The sequence below is a fragment of the Hemitrygon akajei genome, chromosome 13 (assembly GCF_048418815.1).
Source record: "Hemitrygon akajei chromosome 13, sHemAka1.3, whole genome shotgun sequence".
NCBI lineage: Eukaryota > Metazoa > Chordata > Chondrichthyes > Myliobatiformes > Dasyatidae > Hemitrygon > Hemitrygon akajei.
In genome coordinates, this window is record NC_133136.1 from 80,583,102 (window position 1) to 80,598,830 (window position 15,729).

The 15,729-nt window shown below is 38.6% G+C and overlaps 1 protein-coding gene across 1 annotated transcript; it reads right to left on the reverse strand.

Moving 5' to 3' along the window:
• Positions 1-4,109: 4,109 nt before the first annotated feature.
• Positions 4,110-12,536, reverse strand: clrn2 (clarin 2). Its single transcript, XM_073063969.1, has 4 exons — positions 12,296-12,536; positions 10,906-11,589; positions 6,634-6,813; positions 4,110-4,753 (listed from the first exon to the last, which is right to left on the reverse strand). Exons 2-4 carry the CDS (start codon positions 11,156-11,158, stop codon positions 4,488-4,490), a joined length of 699 nt encoding a protein of 232 aa, XP_072920070.1. The 5' UTR covers positions 11,159-11,589; positions 12,296-12,536; the 3' UTR covers positions 4,110-4,487.
• Positions 12,537-15,729: the final 3,193 nt, after the last annotated feature.

Below are 15,729 nucleotides of genomic sequence, written 5' to 3' on the forward strand. Positions count from 1 at the left end.
AATGAATTACATGTTTAATCCATAATAAAGTTAACTATAAGTATTTTGTTAATTGAATAGAGAAACAGCGAGTTAAAAGTACAAAAAAGTGAGTGATAAATTTGAATTAGCATTGCAAAGCTCATTTTTGGACAGGTCAAATGAATTTTCAACTAATCTCAGAGTTTAGTTTGAGTGAAGCCATGTCCCACTGGCTAAAACCCAAGAATTACAACTTACCATTAGTTTCACAGCTGAATTCAAATTAATGTGTTAATGTTGTACTCCATTTCTTCCCTTGATAAATTCACAGTTTTGTGTTAAATATCTTTTCTGCCTAAACTGTTGTAAACAGAAAATTTAATTTTCTCACTATATTATTCATGAAACTAATTTAAATATGTTTATGAATTATTTCAATTGTTTCTTTCTAAATCTGTACTACATAACTACCAGTTCTCCCCAAAAAAACTCTGAATCTTTCCTTATTTTCCCCTGCCTAAATTAATTATTTGGAAGCTACTGACATGATGAAGGAAGCCCTGAACACCGCTGGAGATCGAGGACATTCATTGCTGCCCTAAATGCCAGTGGTGTAATAGGCAGTGAGAGAAATTAATCAGTTATTAAACTGTGTTCGCAGTCTTCTCAGTTTATCCATAGTTTCCATCCCACAACTGTCTCATCATGTATCCAATAAATTAAACAGTTGTTCTTGATTTATTGAATCTCACCTGTCTTTCAATCGTTTACTTTTGTCCACCATGAACAAATTCTCTAAGGGACAGTTGCGTTACTAACTTCAAAGTATCACTGGTTGTCAGCTTGTAGTTTCTGTAGACTTTTAACATCTCTATTGTGGACGACAACTGATCTCGCAAGTGAAGAATTCAAACATACACCATTTAGCAAATGGTCAAGATCCATAAAATTCTTTGTTCTGACTTCAGAATAGTGTGGTGACAGAGGCCTCGCTGCTCTTCCCGTGCACGAGTGAAATAAAGTGTGTTTGAATCGTATGAGTATGTGTGTTTTGGGTCCAGTTATTTTTTTTTATTGGTAATGACAGTTACTTGGAAGTTCCACCAAGATGGCTAAACATTGACTTTGTCACATGGGAGAAAGGAATTCAGCCCTAAGTTTAGTCCTAAAACAGTTAGATGAATCTTGTAAAAAGGCAGAGAAAGTGAGTAAAAGTTAACAAGAAAAAGACACAGAAAGAACAGGCAGGGTACAATAGTGCCTACCTCTGTTTGAAAAGAAACAATTAGCACCAGAGTCTGAGGATGAACTAGATGCTGTACCTCTGCCCTCCATGGGCATGGTTTCAACAAGGCCCATGTCAAGTGGTGCTTCTAGAGTATTTGGTGAGGCCTGCGTCAGCCAGTGCCCTGCCACAGGCTGTGGTTCCCAATACTCTGGGAGAAGGGAGATGGAGGAGTGTGGACAGGATGGGCGAAATGTTGATTTGAGTACCGTGAACTAATCTAGCAGGAGCTCTAGGACAATGTTTCCCTAGCACCATAGATTGGCATAAAAATAGGAGTGTCAGACAGAAGACAAACAGCACCTTTAAATTCCTTGGTGTTATCATTTCAGAGGATCTGTCCTGGGTCCTACTCGTAAGTGATGTTGCAAAGAAATCATGGCCTCTACTTAGAAGTTTGCGAAGATTTGCCATGCTATCTGAAACTTTAACAAACTTCTATAGAAATGTGGTGGAAAGTATATTAATTGGTTGTATCAGCCTGGAATGGGAACACCAATGCCCTTGAATGGAAAAACCTATGAAAAGTAGGGGTTTACAGCCCACTCCATCACGGGTAATGTCCTCCACACACCATTGAGCACATTTACATGGAGTTCTGTCACAGGAAAGCAGCATCCATTATCAAGGACCCCTCCATCCAGGCTATGCTTTCTTCTCACTGCTGGCTTGAGGAAGGAGGTATGGGAACTTCAGAACCCACATCACCAGGTTCAGGAACAGTTATTACTCCTCGATCATCAGGCTCCTGAACCAGTGGGGATAACTTCACTCAATCCTATCTCTGAAATCTTCTCACAACCTATGGACTCACTTTCAAGGACCCTTCATCTCATGTTCTCAAGATTTATTGCTTATTTATTATTATTATCTTATTTTTATTTTTATTCTCAGCTCAAGCTGGTAAAACCTGAGGTACAGGCATCGCCAAGCACCCTCATTTCTCAATTCCTAGGAACTTCCAGACTATTCTAGTGGTGTTTAGTATTGTGGCTTTCTGGAGGTTTACATAAATATTGCCGTGTAGACCAAATTGTTTAATGCTATTGTGTAGTGACTGGGAAGATACAAGTTGTAGATATCACTATCGGGACAATGTGTACCTTGTTCATGATCCATCCTCTTTCAATTTCCTCTAATTCAGCACATTTCTGGAGTTTTTCACCTACTGAATTTGTATGATATGTGTGTTTGGAATGGCTGTATCTACTAACGAAGTTGTTCTTGCTCATTTATCTTGTGATATTATATCTGAACAGTTATTATGGATTGTAATAATGGATCAATCACAGTATAATTTTTGGGACTGACTCTAAAACTGGATCAGGCTTGTATTTACAGTAAGGTGTCTTCTATGAGTTTGTATTCTAAAGCAAGATTTTGGTGAATGATGTCTGCCAGTTGATTGTGTCTGTGTAGGTAATCACATTGAGTTCAACTGCTGCAGAAACCTGCAATATTGCATTATTGTACAGCACTAACACAAGTTCCTAACAGTTCCCATCAACAGGCACCCGAAGCCCAGAAGATCTGCCAGATGGAAGATCGGGTACTGGGAGAGCCCACTGATGAATAAACTTCCCAGAGCCCTGCTGGGAAGGTCCATTCCTAGTGTTGCTGACCACATATACCTCTCTAAGGGTCCAAGGAAAGCAAATGTGGATACACACCTCACACATTAGGCCAGTGGTGCCACCAAACCAGGGATGGGATGGCCAGAAGAACCTTAATGGTAAGAACTAATGAATTTGACCACCTTAAATGATCAACATGCGTTACATTTCGGATAGTCTGTGCATCTGTTTTCTGAACTACCTCATGACACCAACACCCCTAACGTGAATAGCTATGAATATGCACGATGTACTAACCGGTCAAGTTGTTGGGTGTGCTCTTGAGGACTATATATTCAGGAGGTGATTTACAATGTGTGTTGCTTTGATCCCAAAACTATAACTGTAAAGGAAGCAGGGAACTGCACTGCCATAGGAATGATTCTTGGAACTGTTTTGAGGGTTGGTATCAATGGACCTACATTGCTCTGCTCTGAAGCTGGTTCATGGCAATAGGGGTGAAGTATGTTACTGTAGCCATCAAGGGATGGGACCAGATTTGGGTAACAGTATGTGCAATGTCAATACTATTGGTGACCCTCTGAATCCTGTCAATGGTAATTACTAAGTATGTGGCTGTCAGGTCTATCAATGGCTGCCAGAGTACCCCTCCTATAATGGGATCTTTGGCCTGAAGCAAAGCGGTGGAGAGGTTGTTGTTATCTGGCTTATGTAGTACAACAGATGAATCACATTCCTACTCTCTCCACATCGTGCTGTGTGGCCTGCCATTGAAGGGGTATGGAGTCTGAGTATTTCTGGATTGTACTGTTCCTGTTCTGGGGACCTGGAAACTGGTTCGTGAGAGCATTAATATGGTTTCAGCAATGAAGAATGAAGATACAGCCTTAGCGGCTCATGGTATGAACCAGGCCACTAATGACATTGCTGCCGAAATACAGGCAATCCACACTGCAACCCTTCAAAATATAACTGGTACTGGACTTCTTGTTACCTAAGAGAGGTGGTACTTGTGCCACTATTAACCAGGAGTGTTGCACGTACAGTACGTCCCTGACATCAACAGCCAGCTGTCCCTGATGCAACTGTCACAGAGCTTCAGAGACTGTGGAATTCAGTAAGGTTTGTGTTGTCCTGTACAGGACAAAAAGGAGGGAGCGTGGAAGGTGCAGTAACATCCAGGCAAGGAAGACTGTGGTGGTACATAGTCAACCTAGATAAGGGAGCCTTTGAGATGAGACCACTGGAACCAGCCCTGCTCACGACAGACGAGAGAGGCGAGGGTGATGGCAGCCATGTGTCCAGTTATTTTATTTTATTCTCAGTGATGACAGTTACGTAGTTTTGTCAAACATCCAACACATTTTCACAAGCATATGAAAAAAAGTTTTAAAATACATATCAAACAAATGAAGATTTTGAATAATAACTGGCTGGATGAAGAAAATACACATTTTACCATTAAATATTTACATAAAGACAACTTATGTGTAGTTCCATTGAGACAAAATACATTTAATGGTAGTTTAAGGGCTCTTCCAATATTACACCAGACATGAATTGTTTTTCACAAAATGAACGAGATGTATTTGGCTTTTGGAAGCAGTTCATTACAGGTGAAATTTTCCAATGATATGTTCCTGCATGATACCAATGACATTGTTTGACTAGTACATCAGGTCTTCGGCTGTGACATTTGCTTCCTCTGATTTGGTCTTTAATGTGGGGCATTGTATTCCGCTGATGCACACAATTAGAATATTCACTATATGTACCACAGGGCTTGCCACACAAATCCAGAAGGAAGAGTCGAAGTATTCCTGAAGTATAACAAACTTAAAGACTTGCTCACGAAAATTGGCAACTCGTTCTGTGTGGTGGTGAAGTTTCACAGTGGCAAAGAAACAAACAATTGCAAACAATCCACATAGACCTGTGGAGGGAAAACATTGCAATTCCAACATAGAATGATATAGCACACTTCCCTGTCCATAGATTTGCCTCATCTAGAACTTTTTATCTGGCTCTGCTCATGCCTCAGCCAGTTTTAGTCAATGAGAAGATGATTTACAAACAGGATAAAGATGGAGATTTAGACGATGTTAACTGGGTGGGTGACTGCTGTACTGCAATGGACCTTGATGCAACATTGATTAAGGTGCTGAATTCAAACATGTTCCTGTGTCAGTCCATGATCAAGTAATTTCTAATAGAGGTGCGTACATGCAAGTATCAGAATGTAGAGCTGAATGGATGATGAATTCATGCATTGCAAATGACCATTTGGTATCAAGACATAGAAGAAGTATCATGTCAAACCTAACAGATGGCATAGAGTTGATGCCTTCAAGAAAGAACTATCAGTCTCAACAGAATTCTAACAACCACGATATTTAACTTCTCTGCTAGGCTGGAGTGAGTTAATTAAATAATAGTTTAGCACACTTCTGACTGGAGAGATTTGTTTCTGCCTAGATATATTGTTGTATTGTACCCAATAATAGTTGAATGAGGCACAAATTTATATTATATATGCAACACATGACAATAGGAACAGGAGTAATTCACCTAGCAACCCAAGCCTGCCCCATCATGCAATAAGATCATGGCTGACCTACACAAACCTCCACTACTTTTTTTATAACAGTTCCCCATGGCCAACAATTCTCCAATTTTTCTAAAATTTACCTATTACTCCTTGCCATTTGGAACAACCTAATTACTGATGTGTGAGGGACAGACATCAGTCTGAAGTAGATAGATAGATAGATAGATACTTTATTCATCCCCATGGGGAAATTCAACTTTTTTCCAATGTCCCATACACTTGTTGTAGCTGAAGTACTGCTGAAGTCTTTGAAGCTCATCTCTCAAAAAATATTTAACACATGATGTGCATAGTTTCTGATTTCTTTCGTATTCCCTTAAGGTATAAATGAATATGCAAAGAAGGTATTTTTAAAGTGACTTGGTTCAATGCAGAATCAAGGAGCCTTACCAAAGCTATCTAATATGATGGTAGCACTATTGATATCTTGTAAGGAATTTTTATAACTACAAAGAGCTAAAATAACAGACATTATGTAATCTCAGCGTTAATGTTAGCAAGAAAAAATATATATTTCTTTTGTAGGATGTATAGCTCATTCTTCCTAAATTATTAATTTATAAATAAAACTATTTACTAAAGGGATATGGGAGATATTAAACAGTTTAGATTAAAAACTATATAACAAAATAACATTCCTGCAGATGGAAAATATTGGAAAAATAGCCCTACAGCATGTAAACATGCTCTTTGGCCCAACTTGTGCATGGTCGAAATAATCACAATATAAAACAACAAAATATTAATGTTATGATAGTTGAGAGTCATGAGCAGCAAAAACATGAATGTTACATGTTATCAAGAAAAAAAAACCAATTTTTCTTTCAAATATGTGGAACATTAATTTGAGGCTTTAAAATTACTTCATTTAATGATTGGAGACAACAGGAGACTGCAGGTGCTGGAATTTCCTTCATTTGAGGATTGATAGAACAGATAAAGTTAGGACAGTACAGCAACAGCCCAATTTGTTTATGTACCTTGGATTTAAAAGCTTTGGGTTATGGTATGCTTTGTTACAAGCATTCCGTTCCAAAGATTATTGAAACTGGGAGCTTGTAACAAAGCATACCATTATTCAAAGTTTTAAATTACTGTAGTATAAGTAGTACTAATTATGCTTCAACTGTTTAATATCATGCATATCCCTTTATTTGAAAACAGGAAAGGAACACTGCATGAAATATTGTGTTCAATACACTTACTTGCAAACAAATTCCAGAGGTGGATGCCCATTGATCCTTTCATGGCCTGGTAAGGGATTTTCACTGCATTGTAAATACAAAATCCAAAACTAACCATAGCAAATGCAATTGCTAGGCAGATAAACAATATAACCAAAATGTGCACAGCAGTATTCAATGTTTTCGCCAACTGTGGAAAAACTGAAAATATAGATTAAAAATATTATAACGAAAGCATGCATGTTTCTGGAAAAGGATTTATATTAATGCATATGAAAAACTGATGAACAGTAATGACAAATCTGAATTTTCAAATTAAGTTTAGTTGTCCACAGTGATGCTACTTTTCCATGACTATTATTTTCATATCTAGAATAATTTTATCATTTTTTATCTAATAGATCAATGAGTTTATCCAAGATGTAGTGACATGTAATCTAGAACAAGGCAACTCCAGATCTGATTTAACTGAATTAATTGCTCTTAACCGGGCCAATGCTCAAACTGGAAGGCTCTTTAATGCAAGAGAGAATTATTGGCTACAATGTATCAGCAGATACCTTGGGGGGGAAATATTGGGAAGGACTGGTGATTTATTTTGAATTTCATGCATTTATGTGCGTACTCTGAGGCACAGAGTTCAAAAATAGAGACCTGCACAAAACCAATTTCACATTACTGTCATCTTTGACAACTCGGTATTTTTCTCAAAAATCATCATAGTCCTATTGTCTGATTATTAAGTTAAATTATAGGCACACAATATGCACATAATTTACTGTATACAGCTGCTGTAACGTGACTTTACATGACATTCTTTTATCCATTTTATCAACACTAATATTATTCTTTAAAATTATGGTAGAGGAAAGCCTATAAGTATCTTAATTGTTAATATTCTCAACATCATTTCTGAGACTTTTATTTCCACTTCTGCATGTCTTCAATTAATCAGGTTACATTTTAAATTTATCTATATCATTCACCTGCTAGTAAACTGTTGCACATTTTCACCGTTCATTGTGAAGAAAATTATAGCAGAACTGCGTATTCAGTTTACCTCCAAATTTAACTGTGTCATTTAGTTGAAGAGTATGTTATTATGCATAACAGTCTATTAGTTTTCATTTATCTTAACTCTAAAAAGCCCAATGCTATTTTATCTCCAGTTTGAAAATGGTTATATCATTTTCTTTTTCCTTTTTCTTGATGTCATCTATGTGTTTATAGTCTCAACAAAATATTGCACAGGACTCCTGGACTCCTGCTGAGTGCTGTGTGCTTCAGGTTATTCTTACTTGTTTTATTCTTCCACCTTTTATTTCCTGTGAGAAGATAACAGTATGAAATACTGTAGAATGGAGAGTCATTGCACCTACACATGTCTGATGGACCAAATGGCCTCATCTGTGCGATGAGTTCTAGAGCAATGAAGCTTCTTAATGGTGCTCCCAGTCCACCAGCAGCATTCCACCCAAACAGGATTGAATGAGGAAGGATTGAGCATCTGCAATGAATTTTACAAGATCAATGTATCTTTCTTATTTTGATTTGCCATTATTTTCTGCCTGTTGGCACCACCCCCTACTTAAGTCATGCAGTTATTTCCTATATCAGATTGGCTGATCGATATCTTGTAAACTTCAGCCAACATGATGGAAGGTGGCAGCCAGGCACTTCAATGCAATCCAATCACACAGGCATTGATGTAGTTTACTTTAGATAAGATTGGTATATGGGTAGATTCTCATCTTCATAGTCCAGGTATTAGGTTACTTACCTATCTTCCCAATTACCATTCAGGTAGTAAACACAATAAAACATTTAAAATTTTAGAGATGCTTATAAGTGTGAAGAATAAGTTTTGCTTCATAAGGCAGCTAGTTCTTTTACAAGCTTCATAGGATTTATATGCTCAATGAGTTTCTCAGGACATACGTCATTTATCATCCAGAAAGTAATTCTCTCTTCAAGTCCATTTATTGTTTATGTAAATGAACACCCAGTTACATGTAGCAATATGTGCTGTTTTATCATGTTATATATTCCACTGACATTCTGTGATGACATTTGTTCTTTTTAGGGACAATAAAACTGAATGCTAGATGAAATGATCCAAAAATTGATCTGATTTAAAACAAGCTGCCCCTTTGATTTTTTTTGTATTTGACTAATTCCCATTTGTGAAAAACGCACACTGGAAAAGGAAGAATGACTGCAATTTCAACGAGTTCTGTACCATCCTGCTACTGAAATATTAATAAAATTTCGATCCTCTCCATAATTCTCACTGAAAATGAATCATGCTAAAGATAAACTCTCATGAAAAGGTCATTTCTTTTGCAAAATTAACTATAATATTCTTTTTATATGTGGTCTTCAAGATGAGAAATGTCAGAGTTAACACTTAACAGCTCAAAAATAGATTACCCAGCACTAACTTTTAAAGTGCTATGCAATTCAAAATTAATTTAGTTCAGAAAAATACTATGTTAGTAATCATTTCCAGATGAAACTGACTGGACACTTCTGATCAAAATTCATACTAGCCTGCCGAACATTTTCCCACAGACAGAAGTGTATCTAATGACATAATTTGCCATACAGAACATATTTTTAACTCTACTAACATAAATCCAAACCAAATCTTCATACAACTACTGCCATGGAATAGCCTTGTTGGAAGTTGGCAAGTTCTTGCTTTTCTAGCTATTTAAAGTCATACTCTCCTGACATTGGGAGATGTGATTGGGCAGCTTCAGAGCCAACTGCAGAAAAGTAAAGGATGCCATTCCCTCCTTAAACAGGCTCCTCAATGATACATGATTGGCAACATTGCATTGGCCACTCAGTTTGAGTTAGAGAGCTCAGGCAGGAGATCCAGTTAAGTCCATCTATGAAGTGCTTCAAAACAATAGTCCTCAGAGCACAGTAAGCAATGTACTTCATTTCCCAATCATTACTACCAATCCAGTAAATCAATTACCAGACATGAGATATGAGATAATGTATAGGCAAGGTGCAAGCTCATCATGCATTTCCACTTTGCATGTAGCTTTGCAGGTCCACTTATACAAAACTTATCTCATCAATGAATGAATCACTAATCCAACTACTTTATTGACTTGCTGCAATACCTCTATGTTCCTTGAAGAGTGGTAAAATGCACAAATAACTGCCCTTCAAAAAGCAACACTTGGAAGTGCAAGCAGAGGTTGAGACCTTTTAACATGTTGGACTGCCACAGGTATCAATAATGTTGATTCATTATTGTAATCAATGCAGTTAAAAGTAATGCACTGTTCAGTATATTGTTTAGATTAGCAAGAAATTGTTAGGGAGATGATTAATGAGCTCATATTTCAAGCTAATTAAGTTCGCACTCAATCATTCCTCATGGAGCTCCAAGTGAAGTTCACTTCAAGTCTTTGGACCAGTTGCCTATTCCAAAGTACACAAGGGAGAAGACCTGAGGAAGCCCCACCTTTCAAAGTGTCCCACTTTCCTGCACAAGCTTGTCACCTTTGTGAAGTTGCAAAGCTTTTACACTGACTGGCAACATTTACATCTTGGAGGAGACAACTCAAGCCACCCCCTGCCAAGCTTTTCCAAAGGTGATCAGGGTAAGTCCTGGCCCATCAGACAGAGACTCCTTTCTGAAAAGAATCATGCTCAATGGGACTTTAATGTCCTTCTGATAAATCTGGGATGTCTTTTCCACCTTCCTGCAACACTTCTTTCTCCCTAGACAGCCATATTGTTACCTACTCTTGTTTGGGCTGCTATTGGTGGATATTACTTAAAGGGCCATCACCCCTCTCTGATTGCTGTACACCAAAGATTTGGTAGTTGTGCTAAATTTGTTTCCAGACCGTATTCTACTTCTAGTATTAAATACTTGCATGCTTTTCTGCATGTGCTTTTGGGCAATTTCCCTATTATTTTTGAGGGGGCTTATTTGCAGATAATGCTAAACATGTGCCAAAAACAGGTGCAATCCAATTGCTAGGAATATATGTCCTCAATCTAGCTTCAGGTATGGCAGCCTTGTCTAAAGACAGGAAAGCCAGAAAATGGGTTGTCAATTTAATGCCACTTTAAGAAAAGTCAAGAGACTCACTAGGAGACTTGTACAATGATCTTGGTCTGAACCGTTTGCAAATGAGGGAAAAGTTTATCACCTTCATCAGGACCAGTACTTATGAGTTCCAGAGAGAAACCCTGAGTGCCACAGAGTACATTTAAATAACAAATTAAACAATAACATAATTTTCCAATATTCATTGTAATTACTTGTGATTTCAGAGTACCGTCCTCCAAGACCACACTTTCGTATTTTCCGTCCTCGGAATAGTCCATAGTAAAGGTGTCCTATAAACTTTGCCATTTCTGGATCTGTAGCATTCACTATTTCAGCCCCTGTTTTGCACAAAATGGTACCAGTCACCCATCGTGTCGTTCCCAGTGCCACAGTAAGCAGGATTGCAGATAAAAAACTTACAATGGCAGATACTGAAAACAGAGCTTTCTTCAGAAGGTTAGGCATCACATGAATTGTAATTTTAATACAGGTCTCTGTCACTCTCTTAATAAGTGAATGGCTCAGGGAAGTCTTCCAGTTCTAGTTGAAGCGAAGTTGATGCAAAATCCAACCTACAAACCTATTTTGATGCTTTACAATTTGATGTGATAAGGTAATTTAAAGTAATTCAGACATATATTGTCCAATAATTCATTAGTCCTACTGTTGTTGTTATTCATTTGATAGCGCTTACATTTTCTTTTGAGTACATCGCAATTTTCAGAAAGCCTAATAATCTTCGCACCTTCTCCAAATGCATGTTTAGCTCCTCTCAATCAATATCAAAAGGTCTAACCATTGCTTGTCTCACAGTTGTCACCTCATTGACAGTTCCAGTTTAGTTCCAGTAGATGTCTGTTTCACCAAAACTGAATATGTCGTGAACATTGGCATGACTGTAAAAAAAAACCAAAAAAAGACAAAAATTGGAAGGAACCACTCCTCAAATGCACTTTTGTTCTAACATTTAATGTTGTACATCAAAATCAAAAACTTGCTTAATCAGTTTTCTAGACATGGGATTCAGTGGTATTTGAGGCCAGAAAAAAGGCTGGGAGAGAAATAGAATGATATCACTGTGCTTTTCCTGAACCTTCTGCTTCAATTGAAATGAAAGTTCATCTTTTCCAACAAAAAAGTTATTGAAAATTCACAAAATAATACTTCCTGGAAAACTTAAATTTTTGCCAATATTATAACTTCATATTCATGAGAATACTGTTTAGCTGCAGGGCAATAACATTAATATTTCCATATATTTTTTGAAGTTACTATTGACTTTGATGTACAAAATTGCAAATGATCCAGATTATGCTAAAATATTTATTTGTTGACATTAGAATTCAAAATACTGTATATCAACCTGTTACATTAGACTGATTTCCGAAAAGAAATGTCATTGCCTTGTAAAATGTCCACCGGTTACCAAACTAACTGAAAGCAGAATTGTTTATAAAAAATAGAGACTTCTGCAGTCCAGATCATTATTCTCTTCAGCTTACCGTATATAGAAGGAATTATCTCCCATGAATACATTTGCGTAAATGAATATTATATGCAATCAACAAGTTCTTCTAAAAGTCAAACAATTCACATACTTACTTATTGTAGAATTTACATTTTACTGCTGATGAAATCCAAAACTACGTAAGTTTTTCAAGTTGGTCTTTAACACTGTTTTCTTTCTCAATGAATACATTCCACCTTCATTTTAGTGTAATGTCCTCTTTAAATGCTGTGGAGTTAATAAAACCCTTTGTGACTACTATAGCCAAAGGTTTTTCCTTTGCAAAGTTGATTCTTATGGAGTAAACACAATAAGTGAACCAGCAATCTCACTGTTGGTGATTCATTAGAAGAGGAGTCTTAAAGCTGCTCATGTGACCATCTCCTAGGTTACTGCGCTGCTCAGCTCTCACTGGCCTCCTATCCCATGCTTATCGACACATTATTAATGAAGCTTCTGCAACAAGACAGCATTGAGAATTAAATACCCCTGGTATAACTTATTTTGTTAAATCAATTCTATCTCGGCTTTGATTCCTGTTTTGTGAAAAATAAAACAGGAATCAGAAGAATAATAACTTTAGCAAAATGGTCTACATATTCTTCCTAGCTTTGCTATAATGAAGTCACATAAACAATTCAAACACTTAAACACAATTATGGGATAAATTAGGTGAAGGATTCATAATCATGGTGAAAATTTATCCATTATCAGGATATTTCTGCTCAATCAATTTTGATTGTGTTTTATCTTGTTCAAGCAAGGGATTATTGTACCTTGTCTGTGCAATATGACCTAAACATGAACAATTTTAATTAGTTGTGGCTGAACACGTGTCTATTATTTATGTGATGACTGGGGATAGAGTAACAATTTGGTGTATACTTCCCACTTCAGTGATTGTGCATCTAATGTAGTACAACATCAACTGTGTGTCTAGTAGGGATCTATCAAAAACAGCATCATACTTTTCTGCATGGTATCTGTCAGTCCTTGGGCTTCAACATCACGTTTCAGATTTCTCTGTGATCTCCTAGACTTCCCTTCTGGTTGGTTTTCACAACTCACATTTCACGTCACCAGACTGCACTTTGACAAACCTTCTTTCTTTGTTTTGTTGTTCTTCTTTTACTTATCTGAGATTCTGCCTATGTGAATAAAGCATTTTTCACATTTCAACAACGGTTCATTTAAACAATTCAATACACAAGCTGCCTCTCTTCTCCATTTTTGTTGTGCTTTTGACCTGATCACCTGTTTTTACTCCCACTCTAATGTGATGAATCTGTCCCTTATCCAGAAGATTAACATCATTCATCAAGGGTGGACCTAATGTGCATTTCCAATTTATTCAGTTTACTTTTCAGAATTCCAGCTTCATAGCTATCTGTTTGGCTTCAAACTAGAAAAATATGTGCCTATATATGATGGTCAAAGTTCAAAGTAAATTTATTATCAAAGTGCATATTTATCACCATCTACTACCCCAAGATTCATATTCTTGTGGGCACACTCAATAAATCTGTAATAGAATAATAACCATAATAGATTCAATGAAAGAACATTTGTCTTTTGTTCAACCGGTGTGCAAAAGACAACAAACTGTGCAAACACAAAAATAAAATAAACAATAAATATTGAGAACATGAGATGAAAAGTCCTTGAAAGTAAGTCCGTATGTTGTGGGAAGAGTTCATTGATAGGGCAAGTGAAGTTGAGTAAAGTTATCCTCTCTGGTTCAAGAGCTGATGGTTGAGGAGTGGTAACTGTTCCTGAACCCGGTGAAGTGAGTCCTGAGGCTCTTGTACCTTCTTCCTGATGGCAGCAGCGAGAAGAAAGTGTGACCTAGGTGGTGTGGGGTCCCTGATGATGTTTTCTGCCTTCCTATGACAGCATTTCATGTAGTTGTGCTCCGTGGTGAGAAGGCTTTATTCGTGATGGACTGAGCTGTATCCACAATTTTTGTAGTTTTTTTCCATTCAAGGGCATGCCAGGTTGTGATGCAACCAATCAGTATGCTCTCCACTGCACTTCTATAGAAGTTTGTCAAGGTTTTCGATGTCATGCCGAATCTTTGCAAAGTCTAAGGAAGTAAAGGCACCACCACGCTTCCTTTGTAATTGCACTTATGTGCTGCACCCAGGACAGGTCCTCTGAAATAATAACACAGAGATTTAAAGTTGCTGACCCTCTCTACCTCTGGTTCCCCAATGAGGACTGGCTCATGGATCTCTGGTTCCCCAATGAGGACTGGCTCATGGATCTCTGGTTCCCCAATGAGGACTGGCTCATGGATCTCTGATTCCCCAATGAGGACTGGCTCATGGATCTCTGATTCCCCAATGAGGACTGGCTCATGGACCTCTGGTTCCCCAATGAGGACTGGCTCATGGATCTCTGGTTCCCCAATGAGGACTGGCTCATGGATCTCTGGTTCCCCAATGAGGACTGGCTCATGGATCTCTGGTTCCCCAATGAGGACTGGCTCATGGATCTCTGGTTCCCCAATGAGGACTGGCTCATGGACCTCTGATTCCCCAATGAGGACTGGCTCATGGATCTCTGATTTCCCCAATGAGGACTGGCTCATGGATCTCTGATTTCCCCAATGAGGACTGGCTCATGGATCTCTGATTCCCCAATGAGGACTGGCTCATGGACCTCTGATTCCCCAATGAGGACTGGCTCATGGACCTCTGGTTCCCCAATGAGGACTGGCTCATGGATCTCTGATTTCCCCAATGAAGACTGGCTCATGGATCTCTGATTCCCCAATGAGGACTGGCTCATGGATCTCTGATTCCCCAATGAGGACTGGCTCATGGATCTCTGGTTCCCCAATGAGGACTGGCTCATGGATCTCTGATTCCCCAATGAGGACTGGCTCATGGACCTCTGATTCCCCAATGAGGACTGGCTCATGGATCTCTGATTCCCCAATGAGGACTGGCTCATGGATCTCTGATTTCCCCAATGAGGACTGGCTCATGGATCTCTGATTTCCCCAATGAAGACTGGCTCATGGACCTCTGGTTCCCCAATGAGGACTGGCTCATGGACCTCTGATTCCCCAATGAGGACTGGCTCATGGATCTCTGATTCCCCAATGAGGACTGGCTCATGGACCTCTGGTTCCCCAATGAGGACTGGCTCATGGATCTCTGGTTCCCCAATGAGGACTGGCTCATGGATCTCTGATTCCCCAATGAGGACTGGCTCATGGATCTCTGATTTCCCCAATGAGGACTGGCTCATGGATCTCTGATTTCCCCAATGAAGACTGGCTCATGGACCTCTGGTTCCCCAATGAGGACTGGCTCATGGACCTCTGATTCCCCAATGAGGACTGGCTCATGGATCTCTGATTCCCCAATGAGGACTGGCTCATGGACCTCTGATTCCCCAATGAGGACTGGCTCATGGATCTCTGATTCCCCAATGAGGACTGGCTCATGGACCTCTGGTTCCCCAATGAGGACTGGCTCATGGATCTCTGGTTCCCCAATGAGGACTGGCTCATGGATCTCTG

What these genes read in the sequence shown, in the direction of transcription:
- clrn2 (XM_073063969.1), bottom strand. Translation starts at nt 11,158, where the DNA reads ATGCCTAACCTTCTGAAGAAAGCTCTGTTTTCAGTATCTGCCATTGTA. An exon ending in ACGGTACTCTGAAATCACAA is followed by an intron (nt 6,814 to 10,905) that starts GTAATTACAATG and finishes CTATATTTTCAG; the next exon opens with TTTTTCCACAGTTGGCGAAA. An exon ending in CCTCTGGAATTTGTTTGCAA is followed by an intron (nt 4,754 to 6,633) that starts GTAAGTGTATTG and finishes TTCCCTCCACAG; the next exon opens with GTCTATGTGGATTGTTTGCA.